This window comes from Papaver somniferum, unplaced genomic scaffold, assembly GCF_003573695.1.
Source record: "Papaver somniferum cultivar HN1 unplaced genomic scaffold, ASM357369v1 unplaced-scaffold_137, whole genome shotgun sequence".
NCBI lineage: Eukaryota > Viridiplantae > Streptophyta > Magnoliopsida > Ranunculales > Papaveraceae > Papaver > Papaver somniferum.
The window spans coordinates 13,126,242-13,150,442 of NW_020622934.1; the positions used below are offsets into that span (position 1 = coordinate 13,126,242).

The window sequence follows — 24,201 nt, forward strand, 5'->3', positions numbered from 1 at the left end:
GTTGATCCCATAGATGGATCAACAACCATAGTTGATCCCATAAAATGGATCAACAACAACAATTAATCCCATAAAAACATAAACACCATTCAAACAAACATTTATCACTGCCCTAACATCCACCACCACTGCCGCAAAACACAAACAACAACCACTAAAACTATACCTTCCACCACCATCAAAAACATCCAACACAAATACAAGTATAATACTGTCATTACGACCAACCTAAAAAAAGGCGTCAACAACAGTAGTTGATCTCATCTAGGGGATCAACAACAGTAGTTGATCCAATAAAAATTGGGTCAACAATAGGAGTTGATCCAATAAACGGGATCAACAACAGTAGTTGATCCACTAAAAACTGAAGTAATTAGGTTACTGAAAGGACAATTGCTATACCTGGAACACCATCAACATATTGAACTCGAACACAGATTCAAACCTCCATTAAAATAGCACCAATAGTTCTCATCACCAACTGTGACCCAAATCAAACAGAAACTTCATCTTCTTTGCTAATCTAACTCAATCTCAATCTTAATTTCATCTTATGAACCCTAATTTCACATTCTGTTCTTCAATCTCTCTGTTTAGATTTCACAACAGCAGAACATATTAACCTTAATAGATCTGTAGATAGCGGTTGCGGAGGTAACAGAGGTGATGGTGCTGGTTTGGTGGAGGAACTCGAGATTTTTCGTGACGGAAGTAGATGGAGATGGTGATAGCGTCGACAGAGATGATGGTGGTGGGTTTGGTTTGATTATCAATTGAAGATATCTCTCTCAATCTCGCATCTCTATTGAATCTCTTTTTCTGACTCTGAAATGATGGTGGCGGTGCTGGTTATGATATTGACGGCGGAGATAACGTTGGCGGTGATAGTGGTGGGATCGATGATGAAGACAATGGTGGTGGCGTTGTCTGGAAAGAGAGAACAAATAATAGTTTTGGATCTGGAATGAAAGGGAAGATATTGATATTTGATAGACAATAGGGTACGTTTGGAAGAAATAAAAGCTTTAATGGACCCCTGATGGGCTTGTGGTTAGAGAGGGATATATTTATTATGTGATAAGGATATTTGTGAAGTCCATCAAAACAAGGGACAATAATTCAATTTACGCTTTATGTATTTGTAGGTGTTTTAGGAGAAAATAACTTTTGCAGTAAAATTTGTTGGATAAGTGGTATCCAACCCCCCCACCCCCCACCCCCGGAGGCACATCGAAGAAATGTTAATGTTGAAAACATCCCAGAGAAATTACATACGGAACTCTCTATTTGGATAAGGGACACCTAAATTACTATTGGCACCTCAGTAGTTGATCAAAGGCACACTTCTTCTTCACTAATTCAAACCTGTTTTTTTGTGGGAAAAGTTAGCAGCAAAGGTTGAAATTTAGGGTTGGAGTTTTGAAGCTGTTTTAACAAGATTCAATCACAGATTTTGATTGCTTTGGGCATGTTAAGGCTAAACGGGACTGATAACACGTTTTGATTCAATCAACTTGGGTTGGATCATCGAGATGATGCAAAACAGGGGTGAGGATATTCCGTAATTTTCTGGATCGGATTTGGGAGTGATTCAACTGAATTTTTTCATGGGAAATGAGATTGAATGGCCATGTATTATTGAAACAGGAGTGGTAATGTTTCCGTAAAAAAAAAGATTCCATATATTTTCGAAACAGGGAAACAGAGCATTATTCTGCGAGTTTTACTAGATTTATTTCGTGGATCTGGACATATATGGGCCTATTATGGTAAACCAGGGTTGGTAATTGGTTTTAAGTCGAAAGAAAATGAAGTTTTCACGTAGTCTCTATGCAGGGAAGAGTTGCGGGATTTGTTTGCCAAGGCAGAGAATCTCGGGTATTTGAGATGAAAGGAGAAGTTACATAACGAAATTGAGAATAATATCTTCCCTGTTTTGTTCAACTATATCTTTGGAAAGGTTACCACAACTCAGCAGACGTGTTAAAAAGGATGAAAAGTCTGAGACTTTTGGTGGAGGAAAGTAGAAGATTTTATCAGTATTTTTGGTTGCTTTGTATAAATAGGACATTAGAATACCTAAACAAGGGATGTAGAGAGTCTAGGGGTTAGTTGGGAAGCTACGGAGCTAAGGAGGAAGTTACAGAGAAATCTCTCTATTGGTACAATGGAGAAGAAGAAGAACAATAAGTTGCAGAACAGTATGGTTGCAATAGGTTTCCAGCGACATGCATAATCTTTTAGCCACTATTAACCATATTTAGCGACTATTCCCTTGTAACAATCACGTCTGTAACACGAGTACATCGTTGCGAATTCCTGTATTATATTATTTCTTAAATAAAAACACCTATTGAGCCATGAGTTATTATTTTGAGCGTGTTTTCACCATGAAGAGCTAAACCCCAACACTGGGACGACGGAGGAAGCTGTGTGTCACATTTGATTGGTAACTATAATTGATTCTTTTGACTTTTTGCATTGTTTTTAATTGATTTATGATTTCTATTAATTAGTTATGATTTTGTTCGATGATGTATGCTTAGACTTAGAGCTTTTGATTTTCTATGCTTGTGATTTAATTAATGTTTTACAAAATCTATTTTTGGCAAGGAAATAGAGTATACAAAAAGTTATAATTGTTATCAATCATTATATGAATTAATTTATTTTGCTTAATGGTGGAACTCTTAGTCTCAGTATCGTGACAATCTTGTGTGTATATATATATATATATATATATATTTTTATTTTTAGCGTTTTCTATTTTTAAATCTTAAAATCAATTTTCACAAGTCCGGGTGAACGACAATCTTATTTACCACTATTACAACACATCACAAACAATTCTATTCGAAAATGAATAGAATATGATTAGTGGATTTGAAAACCTTTGATTAGTGGATCGGGTAGAACTCTCAGGTTGACCTTTTTTTTCTTGGAATATGATGACATCTTTTGATGAGATTGTTTCCTTGATCTTGAATTGGACATACGATGAACAACAAATCTTTAGAAATCATTAGTTTGCTTGTATTTAAGATGATCTTTGTCTCTTCCAGATACATAATCCTTTGTGCTACTGTTAAAACTAATTTTAATTAACTGTGTATCAATCAATAGATTACGTTTTGAAACAAAACTCTTTTGATTCTTGTAGGTGGTTAAGCAGTTTGAATCGGGATGTCGTCTATTAGTCAAGAGATCCTGGATACTAGGATTGCACACCCTTGTCTTACTCTTAGATGTCTTGACTAATAAATCTTTTCTGATATTTGAACAGTTATCAAAATTCTTAGACTCAGACTCAAAAAGAGACATACGTGAAAGCTCATCTTGAAATTGACCAGTTTAGATAGATGAGATTATCATCCTTTCAGAAGGTTCATGAATTTCAAGAATTTCTTAAAGCACAGTTTTTTCATGAGACATGGATTTTATCAATGAATCTTTGATAAACTTCTTGAAAAATGGATTCTTAGATTATATTTTCAGCAAGTTTTATGAAAAATTTAATCTCGTCAATGTCATCTGTATCTGAATTGTGCACCACACGTGTTTGTTTTCTTATTAACTCATCATATGGTTAATATTCCCTGAGTTGTGTTCAATGGATGAACTAACAATACCAATCTGTTTATCAGGGTTTGAAAACAGATCGGCTCTCTGCAGAGTATACTGTGAATATAGTATATCAACTTCTTATGGTATGTTATTAATTGAATTATTCATTTGATTCAAATCTAATAGGTCGGATCGCACCAAACACAGATTGTTGGATCTTTTCGTGTTTGCCTGATATGATACCAATCGAAATGACGAGGGTACCCAAGTATACCAAAATCTTTTCATTTCAACCTATAAGTCTGATACCAAGTGTGATCGTCTATGGAAATATTCGAGAGAATACAAAAACAAGGTATTCGCTTGATAAAAGTTACGGTCCTAAACCTATTAACGTACAAGTATATTTACTTTTAATTATAATAAAATATTATAATTGCGGAATGTAAAAGTAAATAACACAACAAGATTTTGTTAACGAGGAAACCGCAAATGCAGAAAACCCCGGGATCTAGTACAGTTCTGAATACTCTCAGATATAAGACGATATACAAAGAACAAAACAAACTTCGTATATTTGAGACCAAGTAATATACCCATAGTTACCTAGCTCCCTCAGTATCCACGCGTCTACGACCGTCTGGTCACGCATGTGAATCCCAAGAAAGAAATCACTATCTTGAGTTGCTTCACCGATGTAAAGTCTAAAGCAATCAACTCCTTTTGATCATCTTCCAAACAATAAAGGAACAAAGTTGTTTGATTACTACTCCAATAATCTTTTAAGAAAAGATTCATTGAGTTTTGATAAAGGCTCTTCCGTTTAAACTAGTAAACTCTTTTGGGCAAGATCAATCCAATTCAATAACTTAGATTTAGATTCACAACTATCATATTCGGATATTGAAGAATGCCACCAAATGATAGTTTCCGATATGAACGACTATATGATCAAATATATAAAAGATAAATCATATGTAAGTGAGATCCCAGTCGATCAATATGTGTGCACAAATCACGAGATACGAAAACCAATAAGAAAAGTCTTCTTGTCTTTAAATATTCAGTTTCCTTATATTGTACCTGCACACACAAACTTGAATCCACGTATAATCAATCACACACGCGAAGAAGTCTATTAACAGTGGATGATCACAAGTTGTATTTAGATCTAAAAACAATTCTAAAGATCCTGTCAATACTTTGATCTAGTTTGAGTGACCCTTATGTCAAAAGAGAAGGTTATCAAGAATTATCAAACTAGGTGCAAGCAAAGTTCCAACAAATGTTAGCCAATCATATCAATTATCGAAAACTAAAATAACAATGCAATTATCTAGTTTCCCACCAGAGGTACTCGTGGAGATTCTTGATGCCACCGAAGTCTCTTTAAACGAGTGGTCGTAAGAGATTTCGCCTAATTAGGGTATTTTTCTCTCTAGATAGACGGCTCCACCAGAAACAACATGAATGAAGTTTCCCTGGATCTTAGGATAGTTTGCAAGAAATGCAAACTCAACTATTTATAGACCAAGGTTGTTTGGACAACAAGGAAATAGCAAAACCGAAAATATTCACAAGATAAGCAAGAAGTACCTAATTTTGGTCTTCATATTTCCAACTAATATCCAACCTGTAATTCTGAAATCTCTCATTAGAAAATTTCTAATATTAGTTTAGCACTTGACTATTATAACTTTCTAAGAGATACGTTTTGATTGCTGGAAAATCAAAAACACATAATCGAAAATCTTATTTAAAATATTCTTAATATTTCGGTTTGGGATCATCTTGAGTATCAAGGAATATCTTTAAACAATAAAATATAAAAATTATACACATGTTCAAATTATGTCGATATTTGGAACTTCCTATTTTAGCAAACCCTAATTCCAAACTCACACAAAACCGTAAGTAATATGTGAGTTTTGGAAATCGGTTTTGCTCTTGGGACCGGTTCTACCATGACTCCTAACATGGGTTAAGATCGGTTCTACCAAGTTTCAAAATAAAGGTAGGGATCGGTTTGAATAAAGGTAAGGATCGGTTCTACCAAGACTACCAACAAAAGCTAGGATTGGTTCTACCATGTATCCGAGTATATGTAAGGATTGGTTCTACCAAGACTCTGAACATAAGTTAAGGTCAGTTTTACCATATATCCCAAACTAGGTAAAGATCGGTTCTACCATAACTCTCAGCATAAGTCAGGATCGGTTCTACCGAAGTTCTTACCTAGGTTCGAATTGGTCATCCAATAGATCTTCACTGAAAAGTGGACCAAAATGCTTATTCATTTCTTTTTGATTAAGAAACAAGTTTCGTATATGTATATCCTTTAAACATATGTGATCAAATATAATTTCCTAGGATAAAATCAAACCTATATCCAATACACATTCAAGTAACGAGTTACATAGATTATGTCGACGTCGCATTTACGAAGTTCAAAAGATAAACGTTATACTTCGTAATCAAATTCTTCCTTGACACTTTGATAATAATAAAATGACCAAGTCTAATACTAGAGTATTAAATATAACCTCGCATGTTATGTTTTCAATCTTAAACGACTTGAAAGTAACGATAGGAATGGAAACAAGTTAAGTCTGTATCACTAACCTCAAGTTGAAGGATGATGTTTTCATTATAGTCGATACGTCTTCACGATCTTCAGGTATTTAAGGTAATACTTGTATGTCTCAACATTCCTAGACTTTTTAGTCTAAGCAAAACGAAGTTGGTCTCTAGTACATTTAATCAAGAGATCACTCTAATTAAGTTTTGATACTAAAATATGACAACCAAACTTGACATACCAACGCTTGGTGGGTTTAACCGAGCAATACTCTAACAGGTATAAAAAAAATCTTCACTTCAGCTGAAGCAACTCTTTGGCTGTAAAGGACGTCAGCTAAGGGAATGATAATTCTGAGAAGAGGAAGGTGTTAACATGGTGGATGTAATCCCATCAAATGAGGAAGACATGGTTCCAGAATCCAGGAAAAGAGTATATAATAACCAATAGCAGATTTTTTGCCTATTTCTAAGGGGTCTAAGACTCTTGAAAAACCTCCAGAAATTCAATCAGTTATACATACAAAAAATTCTTTTGATGTCTTAATGAAGGCCACTAATGCTACTTAGGAAATCAAGAAGAATATGAGACAGTCTGGTATTAACTCCAAGTCGCTGAAAATATTGATCCCAATTTGGAAAGTAACGATAAATATGTTTTTTCTGTTATTGGAGGGAGCACTACTAGGACTAAATCAATTGCGTAGAGCCTTCCGAGGTTCAAGAGACGTAAGGAACATGACTGTAACTGAATCGCTTGAAGAAAGGATTCGGTCTCAACTACATTACAGTCTGAATCCTGATAGTAGGATAATGCATGTAGCGGCTTAATACAGTTTGGTTTTCAAATCTGGACGAGGTCCCGGGGTTTTTCTACAGTTGGTTTGCTCATTAACACAACTTATGGTGTCTTGTTTTTTTCCTTTTCCGCATTACATTATTTATCTTTATCGTTGGATTTATGTAAGTTGTACGTATTCAATCTTAGTAGATACGTCCGTCTAATTGTAATTGATTACGAGACTCGTCGTTGTAGAATTCGTATCTTGAAAGATACATAACAAGTTAAATTACTTGGAAAAATTTCGATTGGATTATTTGGATATGACAAGATTGATCTTGGATATTGGTTTTTGAGATCTTCCAAGTACTTTTCTTAACAATCAGGTTCATAGACTCTTTGTTTAAATACATATTGATTGGGAAGAGGTAGAGATATAAACTTTGTATAATGTTTTCAAGAATCATTCAGTTGGTCTACTTGCGATTGTATTAAGTTTTGTTATACAGATTGTCGAACGAAAAAATTGGTGGTGTACTTGGTACCCCTGCGTTTGCATTCTTCATAAATAAAATCTCTCATAATTGGAGTGATTTGCATTCTCCACTAAAAGATTTCTTCGTCAGAAATATCATTGATGAAGATTTTAATAAAGACACTTACATTGTTGGAAAGTATATCCAAGAACAACCATTAAAGCCGAGATAAACATCTTTAATAAATAAATAAAAACAAAAGGATATTTTGATTTTGGGTCTCATAAAAACGACCAGATTTGTATTTGGATCACGAGAAAATTTTAATTCGAGTTTGGGTCACAGAACCACGGTTGACCGTGTTGACAGTTATGAAATTGGTTAAGTGAGTAAATGATCAATATAATATTAAAGTTTGATTTATTTACTAACCTATCCCGTCCTCTTATGTTAGTCCTGGTCGCTTCAATCCAACCAAACTGTCAAGTCTTTCTGCGCCTCTTTTTCTATCAATCTTCCTTATACTTCTCAATTCCATAGGTACCAGATTCAATTTAGTAGAAACCTTCAGTAACTTTGTTAGGAAACCCCGATTGGAAGCATAATCAGAGCTCAAGAAAAAAAGAGCAACATGATTTTTTATATATCAACATCATATTTGGAAGAAGAAAACAATGAATGGATGACTCATGTTGGTTTGAATTTACAAATTCTTTCAATTTTACGAAAGGTTTTGTGTTAATTAATTTGATGCAGGTTGGTTTGAACTTAATTGTTCAATTAAAGTTTTTCTATGTTAATTTGGGGATGATTTCTTCTAATTAGAGTTCTTAAGAAATTTGGTGGTTTTATCATATTCCATTTCTTTTGCTAATTCAAGAAGTGGGCTGTTGTTTATTCATCGGTTTTGACGATTCCTCAGCCGGTAAAATTGAACGGTATCAACCATGTGTTCTTCACTGTGTACGGCAAACAACAACATGTCTTCACTTATATACTCTTCTTTGTTCTTAGTTTCTGTAGTGTTTGTCCTAACCCTACCTTTTCAATGCACCTGTTCATCTTACCAACAACATGATCAGATCAAGATAAAATTTTGGAGTTTAGTTGGATTGAAGCAACGACATCTTTCCCTTCTTCGTTCTCCTGATATGTGTGTTCTTGAGTTCATGAATGATTTATGATTAGGAGTGTTGGATAGTTGTTGAATGTTGAAATTCTTACAGGGAAGGAGGTGGAGGAGGGTGGTGGTGGTGTTGCTGCTAGAAGTGAAGAAGGTCGAGGTTGTACCGGTTATACTGGTGGCGATGATTATGTTAGCGGCGACTAACGGAGTTAAATAAATTGAAATTGGTTTTGAAAAATAAATAATTAGCTAACTGCCAAGTCGGTCAACTACGGTCCTATGATCCACACTCTAATTAAAAAAAATTTGTGACCGAAAGGTAAATTTGGTCACTTTTGAGTGACCCAAAATCAAAATATCCCAAAAAAAAAACCCACCATAATGGTGTACAAAATATATCAAATTGCCAGAGAAAAACATAACTAAACCTAGGTAAAATTAAGAACAAGTAAAAACGTGGGGATACCAAAATTCACCACCAACTTTTCTTAGGCAACATGTATGGACTAAACCGAATACGTGAATCCCAATCAGGAATTATATGAAGAGCTTATATCTCTTTCTTTCACAATCGAAATTTTTATAGAAGCAAGTCCGTGAACCTGATTATGTGTGAGAGTACTTGGACGATTCCAAAAATCAATCAAGTCGTATCCAACAAACAAGGATGAATATATCTACTTTGATTTGTTTACATACAACTTGTGATATTTCAATTATAAAGATAAACAATATAATGCGGAAAAAAAATAACACAGATACCAGAATTTTTGTTAACGAGAAAACTGCAAATGCAGAAAAACCTCGGGACTTAGTCCAGATTTGGACACCAAATTGTATTAAGCCGCTACGAACACTAGCTAGCCTACTATCAGAACATCTGAATGGAATATAGTTGAGACCGAATTAAACCATCATAGCAATTCAGTTACAGCCACGCTCCTTACGCCTTTTAAATCCCAGCAGGACTCCGCGCAATTGATTCCCTTAGATGAATCCTTATAGCCTAAGAGTTGCTTCAACTCAATTAAAGACTTTAAACCAATCTGACTCCCACGGGTAATCATATATGTGATTTTCGTTCTGATCAAAGATCAAGGTGAGGTATGAAATCGATTGTAATAGAAAAAGTCTAGCAAACCTCAAAATCCTGTCTTATGACTCCCGAAGAGCAGCCTAGATTATTATTCACCTCACAAGTATAAACTTGTGGAACCACAAAGTCTAAGACGAAGAAACTTTGTGATTTATATCTATCTTGTTTGTTGGAGCAAGCTCAACAATCAAAACAAGATCAAGATATACGAACTATCAATGAAAAGATAGTTCGACCTGGCTTTCATCAATCCATTGGTGAAGTCTTTTTAGTCGCTAAACCCTAAAAGGGTTTGAAGGAGAGGACGACTCTAGTTTACAACTAGGACACACAAGAATAGTGTCAAGGATTCAGAAATCCCAGTTGTTAGAGGTTCTCCTTATATAGACTTTCAAGGTCAAGGTTGCTTTGGATTTAAGCCAAGGTAGCTTTTGAATCAAGCAATCAATAATCACCGTTAGTTGAAAAACTTAACTTTGATATTAACATAACAGAATATACACTCTGGTTATGGTGGACCATAATCGAAATGTGTACAATGACTTGTTCTTGAAAGGTTAGTGAAAAAGCGGGGGTATAACAACCACAGCCTATAATTCGTTCAGAAATCTGTATGGACTAAACTCTAATATATTTACGAGAACACCAACTTAATAGCGAGCTCTATCAAGAGATATATCAAAGATCTTTATCTTTATTTCTCAAGGCAACCAGCAAAACGAATAGATAGAAATCTGTGAGCCTGATTGATATGAGAAATAACTTGGACGGTACCAAATACCAATGCCCAAGTGTCAATCAAGTTATATCCAACGAAAAAGGTAGGATTTATCAACTGATTGAACTACGCGCAACCTGTGATATTTCAATTATATAAAAATATAATGCTGAAAATAAATAACACAGACACCAGAAATTTAGTTAACAAAGAAACCGCAAATGCAGAAAAACCCCGGGACCTATTCCAGATTTGAACACCACACTTCATTAAGCCGCTACAGACACTAGCCTACTACAACTCAAATTCGGACTGGAATGTAGTTGAGCCATAACCAAGTCTCACACCGATTAAGGCACAGTCACGTTCCTTACGCCTCTATAACCACGTCGGATTTTTTGCACTTGATTCTGTTAGAGCATTGCTCGGTTGAACCCACCAAGCGTTCGTATGTCAAGTTTGGTTGTCATATTTTAGTGAATCAAAACTCATGTTAAGAGTCGCTTGATTATGTACTAGAGTCAACTTCGTATAGGTTAGCTTGAAAGTATTAGGATAAGGAGACATTACAAGTATTGCGAAGACTTGAAGATGTGAAGAATAAAGGAGCTACAACGACAACAATCATCCTTACACTTGAGGTTAGTGATATTTGACTTGAACTGTTTCATTCCCTAACGTATCTTTCAAGTCGTGCATATTGAAAACAAAACTGCGAAGCATATTTGAACTCTATATAGACATAATATTGAGGAATACAATACGAGGTTTATTGCTTAACCATTAAACTTTGTAGATAAGACATCGCCATAATCATTTGAATGCTATTGTGATTATGTATGGGCATGAGGTGAGGATTTCATCCTAGGGAACAATGTTTTACATGTGTTCTAAGGAAGTAAGTTCATAAACTTGTTTGTGAATCGAAAAGGAAATCACCAGGCGTTATTGGTTTTGTTATTCATTGCATATCTTATGAACAACCAATATGTGTGATTGAGTATAACCGTTCACGACTTGTTTGTGTTCTATAGAACTATTCACAAAGGCCTGACTTATGTATTGGTATGACTTTTATTAGTGAAAACGATCTTAAGTAATCACCTGAGATGGTATGATCGGGTTTGTGATTTTATGTCTAACCAAATATGGGAAAGGGTAACCTATCTTAGTAAGAGATGCAGTACATCACAAAGGGGAACCGGTCCTTGTATGAGGTGCAGCAAGGTTTATAGCAGAAAGGGGAACCGATCCTATGAACATGTGCAACACGTTTCTAGGCAAAGGGAAACCGATCCTATGGACATGTGCAACACATATAAGTTAGATACCGTATATATGTAGGGAACCGATCCTAGAACCTAGTAAACCAAATTCTGGAAAGCTAGCGTGACTATGCACAGTACTCACATGGAAGGTAGAACCGAAACTTGTTTTGGTAGAACCGTTAAACCCATGATTGTGATTGAATGTTATTTGATCAATCACATAGTTCTTGAAAGTCAGATGAACCAATTCTAAACTTGTTTGGAAGTGTGGAAAATCGGTTTCAAGGTTGTAAGTGTGAAAGAGAACTTACGACATAAGAGCAACTGCAATGGTGCGATCAAAACCAAAGATCAAAGATCAAAAAATACGATCAAATTTGAGTTTAGTATGCGGTGTCACACTATGGTGATCGACTATATTTGATCGAGCGGATTTGAAATGTTCGCCCCACTTTTTCTGTTTTTTTCTTATTCATGGGGCGGTTGATGAAATGTCCGCCCCATTATATTTTTTTTTTGTTTGTTTGTTCAGGCGGATTTGAAATGTTCGCCCAATTTTTATTTTTATTTCTTATTCATGGGGCGGTTGATGAATTGTTCGCCCCACTCCATACGAACATTATAACTCCGCCCCATTCCAAACGGACATTATAACTCCGCTCGACCAAATTTGGTTTTGGTCTTGGTCCCAGACCAAATATAGTCCGAAATTTGGGTTTAGTCTGGAATTTGATCTTTAGTCTGTTCCACTGCGTCATGTTTTTTGACCAAAAATTTGGGTTTGGTCGCCCACTGTGGACGCTCTAAGGATGTCGACATACTTTGAACACGTGTTGTGAATGTTTATTTCTTTAATTGTTCAAAGTTATTCCTTAATAGCTAAGGAAAGAGAATCCCAGGATCGAAACATAAATAAGTTAATAATCTTTTAATTAAGGTAATTAACTTCATTTTTGGGAAAATAAGAATTAGTAATGTGCATTTACTAATTAGATATTTTCGAGAGATTTCGATCATTATTTTTGGACAGAGCATTTCCAGGAATTATGGAAACCGAAGTTGTGCTTTAATGAATATCTTGAGAATATTTTCGGTTTTGGAAATTCCTTGGTGTCCAAATTTCCTTGTCTATAAATACTTGAATTTTTCCTTTCTAGCAAACTAATCCTTCGTAACAACAAGCTTCCTCTTTATTGTGTTGTTACTGGTGTAGCCGCCTATTCGGAGAGGAGAGTAACCTAATTAGGCGAAATCTCTTACGGCCGCTCAGTTTAAAGTCTTATTTGGGATTGAGAAGCTCTAGCGTGTACCATTGGTGGGAAACTAGATAATTGCGGTTTATCTTTTGTTTTCATTGATTTGATTGACTAACGGTGGTTGAACTTTGATTATACCTAGTTTGTTTATGCTTGAGAATCTTCTCTTCTGATATGAGATTCACTCAAACTAGTTCAGAATTTCGACAGGGATCTTTAGACTGTTGTTAGTTCTAAAGACGATCTTGTGATAATCCATCGTTAACAGACTCCGTTCTGTGCGTGATTGATCACAAGAGATTCAAGTGATTGTGTGCAGGTTATTATTGAAGATCTAAGAAGATTTGAAGACGAAGAAGATATTGAATATTTCTGATTTTTGGGTTCATAATCTTTGGTGTGCATAATACTTTTTTCGGTAAAATAGGATCCAATTAATAATCGATTTATCCTTGTGATAGATTGGATTGATTGATTGAGTATATCGGCATCAACACAATTCTTTGGATTAATAGTGTTGTTGGCTTAATCTTAAACGATTACTTCGGTAATTGAACATATAATAGATCTAAGGACCTGACTAAGGAGTTTATGTTAAGATAAACAGAAGAGCCTTTGTCCGACTCATATCACTTGGTTGAATAGAGTTGATACCAAACAGATTTGTTGTTCCTTTACAGTTTGGAATACGAACCAAATGAATTTTTCCAAGTACGTGACTTATTCATAAGTTGGAGGCATGGGAATACAGACGGAACTAGGTGAACTATAGGTTTAGTTGCTTGGTCTCAACTATACGAAGTTAGGTGTAATTTTGTGTAGCGGCTTAATCCTGAGAGTATTGAATTCTGGACAAGGTCCCGTGGTTTTTCTGCATTTGCAGTTTCCTCGTTAACAAAATATTTCTGTGTCATTTACTTTATATTTCCGCATTATAATTGTTTTATTATAATTAATAAATCGCACAAACGTTAATTCCTATTTACTTGATAAGTGAATCCTATTGTGTTTGGTTAAGTCTGAACCTTTTTATCAAGTAACATACTTCGTTGTTGTATTGTCTCAATCTCGTATCCATATACGATCACACGAAGTGTGAACCGATTAGTTGTATTGTCTCGACTCAGTCCATAGACAATCACTTTCGGAGAAAGAACTTATAGGTAGGAAAAGTTTTATCTTGCGGTATATTTGGGTAATCTCTACTTTTCAATTGGTATCAGAGCAGGCAAACACGAAAAGATCTAACAATCTGTGTTTGGTGTGATCCAAACTATAAGAATTGAATCTAATGGTTGATTCAGTTAACGTTTTGCCAATATTAGATGACTCAAAATGGTTTGAAGGTATGTCAAACACTAAAATTATAGAGTCACTTCGATCTAAAGAATTTTGGACTATGACTCGGCTAATTGAATAAAGTCTTTGGTTTTCAGTCTTTTCTTTTCCTTTAAACTATAAGTCTTGATTTCGATTAGCAATCTGTATGGACTAACTTCAATATACTTTCAAGAGAATCAACTATACTCAATCTCACTAAAGTATATCAAAGAGTTATATCTCTCTTTCTCGATTCAATTCTTACTCAAGAAAATAGTAATCTACGAGTCTAATTGAATACAAGAGAAATCACTTGAACGGTAAGTCATACTATAAGATGATTCAAGGAAAAGAAAATTTCCAAGTTCAGTTATTTCGGTCAGTCTCTCTATGTCAACACATCTAGTATCATGGTAGTGACTCTAAGATCTCTAAAAGTTGGAGGTTTTATGCAAGTATTTACAAAAATTTTGAATTTTTGGTTGTTTTTTTTTTATAAATAAAAGGAAAAGAAAATACTGAAAACTCTATATGCATAACACTCCCCCACACCTAAATCTAACATTGTCTTCAATCTTTCAAAAGATAATAAGAATTTAAAGAGCAACATACCATGAGAACCATGCTGAGTAGAGAAAAGGGTAGAGATTACCGGTACGTCGGCGAAAGCAAGATTAGAGCTTCATTATTCAAGGATAGAATCCAAAGATAACTCAGTTGATGTCACACTGCATTAGCACACATATATACAAGAAGATCTTAGAGAATATAATTACCTATTGGATTATACAATGATGATTCACCATATACCAGTAATCGAAAGAGTTGAGGATCAACCCAAAAGACGGAGTGCATAAATTTTAACAGCTTCACACAATTATAATAGGACAGAAATGAAAGTGAGACTGCAAAACAAAATGAGCTACCCCCAAACCTGGATTTTTCAATGGATATACTTTTGGACACAAAATCTCTCAGATTTGGGGGTTCATCATGCACAAGGTCTAGTTCAAAATGAATTGTGTTAGGAACGGGCAGAGAAACAAAAGTGTATTCCAACTGTGGCTCCTTAAAGGTGTTATACTTTGATGCAAAATAGTCCAAGAGGACTTGGGAGGAACACAGTTCCAATCCTAGATTAGGTCCTCTTAGAAAAGTTGGTTTTACAATGTTGTTACAAACCAAATCTAGGTTGGATGCAAGATTACCAGTTTGTGAGATGGGCAGGGAAGTTGGCACATTTAAGTTGTTGTCGTGTGTAAGATCGTTAGTACGATCATACACTCTCCCTAAGTCAAAAACAGGTAAATCATGCTCACATTCAAAGAAAAAAACATCAAATCCCACTTCAGAATCATCATTATCCAAAACTTCTGCGTCATGCATAAGAAAATCAGATTGAGAAATATACTGTGTTCTAGGCAGGGAATCAGATGCATTTAACTTACATTCATTTCTAGGCTCAAAATATCACTATGCAGTCTAGTTTTTCCCAAGGAAGAAGCAAGTAGTACTCTATCATGCTCACAGTCATTGAATAAATCAGCGAATCCCAATTCAGAAGCATGGTCATCCAAAATTTTCATGTCAAGCATAGGATCGACTCATACATAGAATTATTAATGTCTACAGAAAATTCAACCTTTCCTAAGTCATACACAAGTTGTGTGTTATGCTCCTCTTCACAAGAAAACTGCACATGCTCAAAATGAGTAACCATATAACCCAAAAAATTCAGTGTTACAAATAAGAAAATCGACAGAAGCATCAACAGAATCTAATGTCTCAGAAACAGGGGATTTCGTAAGAACGTTGTCAGAGTGTACATGCTCTTCCAACATTAAATCGTTATCATCATCATCGTAACAAAGATGCACTTCCCTATTCAAAACTATAGTGTCTCTAGCCGACTCGATTACCTCTGGATTAGGTTCATATTCATTATCAGTTGCATGAGTGGGACTAAACATACTATTTTCATAATTTAATTCATTATCAGTATCATTGAAACAGATATTTTTCCATGCTGAATTGCAAGTCTGCGAGTAGGAATGGTTCTGATAGGGAGCATCAATATGACGTGTTCTGGACTGCCTAAAGTCATGCAAAACAGGGCAGTTCTCAACAAGATGACCTAATCTACCACACAAGGTACAATCATATATTTCAGTTTGGGTACATGAGTTAGGGAGAACAACATCTTCATTTGTGCCCTCTCTAGAGCTTCAACTCTCTTAGCCATACATGTCATGTTTATATCAGAGTCAAAATCAGACTCCCTCCCATGAAGATCACTCCTAGCATATGACACTGTCTTAGTTTCCCTAACGGATCATCCACAGTTTTATCGATAAATTCACCATTACACATAGATTCAACCATGGATCGAGAATTAAAGTCTAGTCCCTCATAGAGGATAACGACCAGTCTCCATTTCTCAAATCCATGTTGAGGGAATTCACTTAACAAATCATTAAACTGTTCAAAATAATGAAAAAGAGTCTCCTCATCTAACTGGAAAAAACAATTAATATTTTGACGAATAGCAATTGTCCTATGATGTGGAAAAAAATTTCTGAAAAATTGACTTGTAAGTTGGTTCCAAGTGGTGATTGTCTGTGGTCTCAAATTATAAAACCATTTTTTAGCCATTTCCTTTAAAGAAAATGTAAACAAACGCAATTTCAGAGAGTCTTCGGACATATGATCAGGCTGCATAGTGCGAAAAATTTGTTCAAACTCTCTTACATGATGATAGGGGTTTTCAGAATCAACCCCTTGATAGATCAGAAGTATTTGTATCATGCTTTCATTCAATTCAAATGGGCCATCAGTCTGGGGTAAAACGATACATGATAACTGACTTGTTCTTTTGGGGTACATGTGATCATGGAGACTGTGATGTCTATTTGTAACATCACCCATTGTCTCAACTGGGACGGGTGTGTCAACAACAGTGGGACTGTTACAAGGTAATTTTTCTTTTAGGTTAATCTTGTTAAGCTATTCATTCTGATTATTGGGTGTATGTGGTTAATGAAGCTAGTATTAAATGTTTAGTGATGAAACTGTAATGGTGGTGGTGATATGAGTTGAACGGAAATGGGGGAGTTATTATTTTGCAGGTGCAAGAGAACTGAGGTGATGAGTTTTGTTTTAGAAAGTGGAATTGAGATATGTTCAACTGAAATTGGTGGTAGTGATGAAGTGGAATTGAAGTTGTTGATGTGGTGAATATGATTAAACTGAATTGCAGGTTTGATTGTGAAGATTTGATAGTGTGGAGATTATGAAGAAGTTTATTAGTTTCTTGAGATGAAGTTAGTGAAGTGGTAGTAATCGAACTAAGTTTGAGTCAGATGGAGTGAGTGTGTTAAATTGTCTTTAGTAATGGTGAAGTTGTTATTGAGATGTAGATGAGAGTTCTAAGGAGTTAGTGGTGGTTTCTGTGAAATTGCAGGTGTTTTGAAGTGAATTGATAGTGAACTATGATATCTGCAGGTGGAGATGCCAGTTGAACTCAATTGAGTTGGTAGAGATTTAGGATTGAAAATTAAGTATTGCCTGAGATGAAGTGTTGAATGTTTTACCATGATAATAGTGATGATGCCATGAGAATTGTAGATGAGTTGTAGTGAAGTAAGAATGGTTTGTATATATAGGTTTGTATTGGATTGTGGTGGATTGGTTTAGTTGTGGTGGTGCTGTAATATGCAGGGAAGGGTCAAATTGGTGATGAAAAGGTGGAAATGTTGAAATTAGAACTAAATGAGAACCTGATGTTACGTGACTGAGTTATAGGAATGAAGGTTAGATGAATGAGCTTAGTTGAATCTCCTCAGTGAAAGCTTGCAACTGCATTTGCAGGTAAAGCTAAGATTGTTTTTGAAGTTGATTTATGAAGTTTGTTTATGAATGAATGAACTGATGTAATGTATAGTTTGAGGTTGAACTGGAATTTGAGTTGTAGTTGCGTGAGAACCTTTAGCTTGTCTGACTGAACTTAGTTAGTCTGACTCGTTTTCTTTTAGATGACTTAGATAACTGACTGAGTCGAGTTAACCCTATTATCTGAGTTGAATCGGTTTGACACAATGGACCATTGACCGAGTTAACCTTTGACCTTTGACTGGCGTTGACTGTTAGCTTGACAGTTAAGTTTGGCTGTTAATTGACTCGGATGGACTGGACCTTAGTTAATGGGATTATTTAGTTAACTTGGGCTTATATCCAGTTTTCCTAATAAATATGAATCGGACCCTTAAAATCCGATTTAGATTTTGGTTTTTATACATAATTGTATATCTTCTTAAGACTATTCAAATGGACTATAGAATCAACCCAATTGGACTAATAAACCCTTAGACATGCTAAAGTTAGAGAATAGGAAGGTGTAAAGTCATAAATGGTCTTAAAACCATTAGTTAGACTTGCATGTTTCTTGTGTGAGCCATTTTGGCTAGATTCTTAGAGTGCTTATATGATTAACATTTAGTTCTTTAACAACGATCGTTCAAAGGATGAACCAGTGGAACGTGGATCTCGAGATAGGCATGGCTTCTCATTAAAAGAGGTGGGAATACATTTAACTCTTTTGTGATCATTGATGTTTTATTTTACAAAGATTTATGTTTAACAAACTCATGCATTGTTCGTTTATGCATTCCATGCATTGTTTAATTTGATTTCCGAAAGTTCTGTTATTTCTTTTAATCTTTCCATTTCTTGGAAAGGAACGGTAATGTTTGATCCGTCTTTATGAATTGATATGGGAAATAAGAATTTCCTTATGTGGTACATAGGATACGCTCCTTCATTTATACTTCCATGCACATTTGGGTGTATAATTGTCACCCAGAATATCTAGGTGTGTAATTGTCACCAATATTACGGATGTGTACATTCACCCACATACTATCTAGGTGTGTAATTGTCACCAGTATTACGGTGTGTAAATGTCACCACAGAAATAATGGTTGGTGTGTAATTGTCACCAATCCGGTGTGTAAATGTCATCACAGAAATAAAGAAGGAGTTTCATATACATGTTGGTTAATTCAGTGACTTGATTGTCTTTTAATGTTTAGGAAAACATGTATTGTTTTCCAAATCATGTCGATGTTTACTTAAAAGTAAAATGTTATTTCCAGTGGGCACTCTTTTTAGGGATGATGTTCTCACCCGTTCCCATTTTCAGTTTCAGAGACAGATCAAGATGTGCACGTGGCGACGAAAGCTTTGAGGATTTAATTAGATAACTTCCCCTATTTTTGATTTGTGTTTATATTCTATTTGTAAACCAGAACACTAATGTATATGTATCATTTGAAAGAAGTTCTTGTATATATTTTCTGAGTGGGGCAACAGATTTCTTAATTGATTGCTTAAGTATATGCTTTAGATCCTTAACGCCTCTTTATTTAGTTAATCTCTTGGATTAGATAGCTGTTAGCTTTGGGAGCGCTACACGATCCTATGGACATGTGCGACAAAAATAAGTTAGATACCATATATATGTGGGGAACCGATCCTAGTACCTAGTCAACCGAATTTTGGAAATATAGCGTGACTATGCACAGTACTCACATGGAAGGTAGAACCGAAACTTGTTTTGGTAGAACCGTTAAACCCATGATTGTGATTGAATGTTATTTGATCAATCACATAGTTCTTGAAAGTCAGATGAACCAATTCTAAACTTGTTTGGAAGTGTGGAAAATCGATTTCAAGGTTGTAAGTGTGAAAGAGAACTTACAAAGTAAGGATGTTGATATACTTTGAACACGTGCTGTGAATGTTTATTTCTTTAATTGTTCAAAGCTATTCCTTAATAGCTAAGGGAAGAGAATCCCAGGATCGAAACATAAATAAGTTAAGAATCTTTTAATTAAGGTAATTAACTTCATTTTTGGGAAAATAAGAATTAATAATGTGTATTTACTAATTAGAGATTTTCTGAGAAATTTCGATCATTAATTTTGGACAGAGCATTTCCAGGAATTATGGAACCCAAATTTTTGCTTTAATGAATATCTTGAGAATATTTTCGGTTTTGGAAATTCCTTGGTGTCCAAACTTCCTTGTCTATAAATACTTGAAGTTTGCCTTTCTACCAAACTAATCCTTCGTAACAACAAGCTTCCTCTTTGTTGTGTTTTTACTGGTGTAGCCGCCTATTCGGAGAGGAGAGTAACCTAATTAGGCGAAATCTCTTGCGGCCGCTCAGTTTAAAGTCTTCTTTGGGATGAAAAGCTCTAGCGTGTACCGTTGGTGGGAAACTAGATAATTGCGGTTTATATTTTGTTTTCATTGATTTGATTGACTAACGGTGGTTGAACTTTGATTGCACCTAGTTTGTTTATGCTTGAGAATCTTCTCTTCTGATATAAGATTCACTCAAACTAGTTCAGAGTTTCGACAGGGATCTTTAGACTGTTGTTAGTTCTAAAGACGATCTTGTGATAATCCATTATTAACAGACTCCGTTCTGTGCGTGATTGATCACAAGAGATTCAAGTGATTGTGTGCAGGTTATTATTGAAGATCTAAGAAGATTTGAAGACGAAGAAGATATTGAATATTTCTGATTTGTGGGTTCATAATCTTTGGTGTGCATAATACTTGTTTCGGTAAAATTGGATACAATTAATAATCGGTTTATCCTTGTGATAGATTGGATTGATAAATTGAGTAGATCGGCATCAACACAATTCTTTGGATTAATAGTGTTGTTGGTTTAATCTTAAACGATTACTTCGGTAATTGAACATTAGATATATCTAAGGATTTGACGAAGGAGTTTATCCAAAAGAATGGTCAAGCTTCTAAGGGAGTTAAAAGTATCCACCAAACGGGGTCAGATTTAAAAGAAATCTGCTAGAGGGTCTTCAAGAAAAAAACTCTAGTCAGTAATGAAGTTTAAAATTGGTTGTTGGAACATAAGGGGATTGGATGATCCTCTTAAGCAAGTAAACATTAGGAATTTTATTAGGACTAATAATTTATTTATCCTGGGTATCATTGAGACTCATTTTCAGAGTCATAATAAATATAAAATAAGAAGGGCTATTAGGCCTGATTGGCATTTTAAGGATAATTACTTGAATAATGATTCTGGTAGGATAAGGATTGGATGGGACCCCTTGGAGGTGCATATGTCTATTGTTCATACTTCAGAACAATTGGTGTTGGTTGAAGTAACTATTAGTAGGAGCTTGAACTTTTTTGTTTGCTTTGTTTATGGAAGTAATGATGCAGTGGTGAGACAACAACCGTAGGTTTATATTCAAGGTTATACTTCTTCTAGTTCCCTCCCTTCGTTAGTGGTTGGTGACTTCAATTTTTTCTTATTTCCTCATGAGAAAATGGGAGGTGATGTGACTCCCCAGAATTATCTTGAGTTTTGGAATTGTACCCAGGATAGTCATATTTTTGATCTAGCTTTTTCCGGTAGTTTATATACTTGGACTAATGGGTATACTGATGAGAGTAGAATCATATCTAAGTTAGAGAGATCTTGTTAACATGGAATGGGTTAGTGATTTTCCTGATTCCAAGGCTGATTTCTTTGAAGCTGGTATCTCTGATCATTCTTCTATTGTGGTTTCTATTTATGAAGATCTACATCATGGTCTTCCTCCCTTTAAGTTCTTTAATTTTATGCCTGGGGAAGATGACTTTTTGGAGCAGTTTAAGAGTGCTTGGTCTACTTCAGTTAGAGGTAACTCAATGTTTATTTTTGTTACTAAAGTCAAGAGAGTTAAAGCTGTTACAATTCATCGGAAGAATGAGAGATTTACAAATGTATTTACTCAAGTGGAAAGTGCTATGCTGGAGTTGAGAGATATTCAGAAGCATATTCAATACCATCCTCTCTATGTTGAATCTTCCATCAAGGAGAAATTTGTTATTCAACAGTTTGCTAAGGCCACAAGATATGAAGAATCCATTGCTAAGCAAAAATTTAGAGTGAAATGGATGAGTCTTGGGGATTCCAATACTCATTTATTCAACAATTCTTTGAGAAAACAGTACAATAGAAATAACATTCTTATTTTAATGTTTAGAGATAATGTATTATTGCAAGAAGATGATGAAATTGCTTTAAAATGCATTGATTTTTATTCTTCCTTGTTTGATGATACTTCTAGTACTTTTATTGAAGATACTTAAACTTTCAAACTATTCAGTTTGATGATATTCTTAAGGATGAAGATAGAAATAATCTTGTTAGGCATGTCATTAGAGATGAAATTTTCGTGAGTCTATCTTCCATTGATTCTACCAAGAGTCCAGGCCCTGATGGTTTCTCTAGTTGGTTTTCCAAATTCTGTTGGAGTATTGTGGGAGATGACTTCACTGCAGCTGTTCAAAAAATTTTCAAGAGTGATAAACTATTAAGGAGGTAAATAGTACTTTCTTGACCCTTGTTGCTAAAAAGGATAACCCAAATTCTGTTCTGGATTCTAGACTTATAGCTTGGTGTAATTTTTTGTATAAATTCTTTAGTAAGATCATTTATTTAAGAATAAAGCATGTGCTAGGAATTTTAATCAATGCTAATCAGTCAGCTTTTAATTCTGGGAGACCCATTCAAGATAATGTTTTGCTAGCTCGTGATATTTTGAGGAACTATCATAGACCTAAAGGAGCATCTAGGTGTGGTTTGAAAATAGATTTATGATACCGTGAGTTAGAGGGCCGTTATTATTTCTCTACAAAATTTTGGTTTTCCTCATTTGTTAATTGAATGGATAAATTGTTGTATTTCTACTTCTAGATTCTCAATTATGATTAATGGTTTTTTGGGACTAAGCGTGGTCTTAGAAAAGGGTGTCCTTTATCCCCTTACTTGTTTGTTATGGTGATGGAGATATTAAGTGTATGCCTTCAACAACAAGTGAATAATAGAGAATTTTCTCTTCATCTTAAATGCTATTCTCCCTATATTACTTATCTTTGTTTTGCTGATGACATTTTAATATTTTTCAAAGGTGAGCTGAAGTCTTCTTCTTCTCTTCATACTGCTCTTATGAGATTCAATGCTTGTACTGGGCTTGAGGTGAGTCAAGAAAAAATTTCTCTTTTCCATTCTTCAGTGAATGAGGTTAATTTGAATAACATTGTTTCTTGCCTTGGTTGTGTAGTTGGTGATCTCCCTGTGCGTTATCTTGGTATACCTTTATTATCTTCTAGACTTTCGTTTCAGGATTGTATACCTCTTATTGATAATGTTACTAACAAGGTCAAATCTTGGAAGTTTAAATCCCTCACTTATGGTGGTAGGTTACTTCTTATTAAGATTGTTCTTAATGGCATGGTATTTTATTGGCTATCCATCTTTATTCTTCCTAAGAAAGTTATCAAATGCTTGAACTCTATATTTAAAAGGCTTTTGTGGGGTAATGCTGATCTTAAAAACAAAACTAGTATACCTATCAGTTGGAACCAAATTTTTTCTTCTTATGAATAAAAAGGGAGGTCTAGATGTTAGAGACTTGCAGACTTGCTGCTATCATGAGACATGTTTGGAAGTTAGTCTCTAATAAGAAATCCTTGTGGACTGACTTGGTTCAACTTGATAAAAGATAAATGTTTCTGGACTATGAAGTGTCCTCAAGATGCTTCTTGGAGTTGGAGAAATATTCTTGGTCAAAGGGAGGAGGTTGCTAAATTGTTAAAAACGAATATTGGTAATGGAGTTGCTACTTCTTTTCTCACTGGCAATTGGAAACCTAATGGTAGATTGGTGGACTGGATCTCAGGTGATGTTATTAACAATGTGTTTCTTGATAGAGATCGTAGATCCTATGAATATAGTGAGAATGATGAGTAGAAATTGCCTCATAGTAATGACTTGTTTACAGCTGAAATGGTTAATCAAATTAGAATTGTATGTGTTAATTATGGGGAAGGGGATCAGGTTATTTGGACTCCTAGCTCATCTGGTAAGTTTACTATCGTGGTTCTCGGGACTATCCTGAGTAGAAAGGTCTTATGTGGTTCAAGTTACACATTCC

General features: G+C 35.0%; 1 protein-coding gene across 1 annotated transcript; it reads left to right on the plus strand.

Moving 5' to 3' along the window:
- The first annotated feature begins 21,706 nt into the window (after nucleotides 1–21,706).
- LOC113334596 lies at nucleotides 21,707–24,017 on the plus strand. The gene is made up of 7 exons (XM_026580814.1): nucleotides 21,707–22,255; nucleotides 22,372–22,586; nucleotides 22,691–22,840; nucleotides 22,962–23,035; nucleotides 23,176–23,243; nucleotides 23,391–23,501; nucleotides 23,793–24,017. The coding sequence occupies exons 1-7, from the start codon at nucleotides 21,707–21,709 to the stop codon at nucleotides 24,015–24,017; spliced, it is 1,392 nt and encodes a 463-aa protein (XP_026436599.1).
- The last annotated feature ends 184 nt before the right edge of the window (nucleotides 24,018–24,201 follow it).

Bases quoted from the DNA above. Each gene is read 5' to 3' on its own strand.
- LOC113334596 (XM_026580814.1), top strand. From the start codon at position 21,707: ATGGAATGGGTTAGTGATTTTCCTGATTCCAAGGCTGATTTCTTTGAA. The intron at 22,256-22,371 runs GTATTATTGCAA...CAAACTATTCAG, and splicing joins TTTTAATGTTTAGAGATAAT to TTTGATGATATTCTTAAGGA. The intron at 23,502-23,792 runs GTATTTTATTGG...TGGACTATGAAG, and splicing joins AGATTGTTCTTAATGGCATG to TGTCCTCAAGATGCTTCTTG.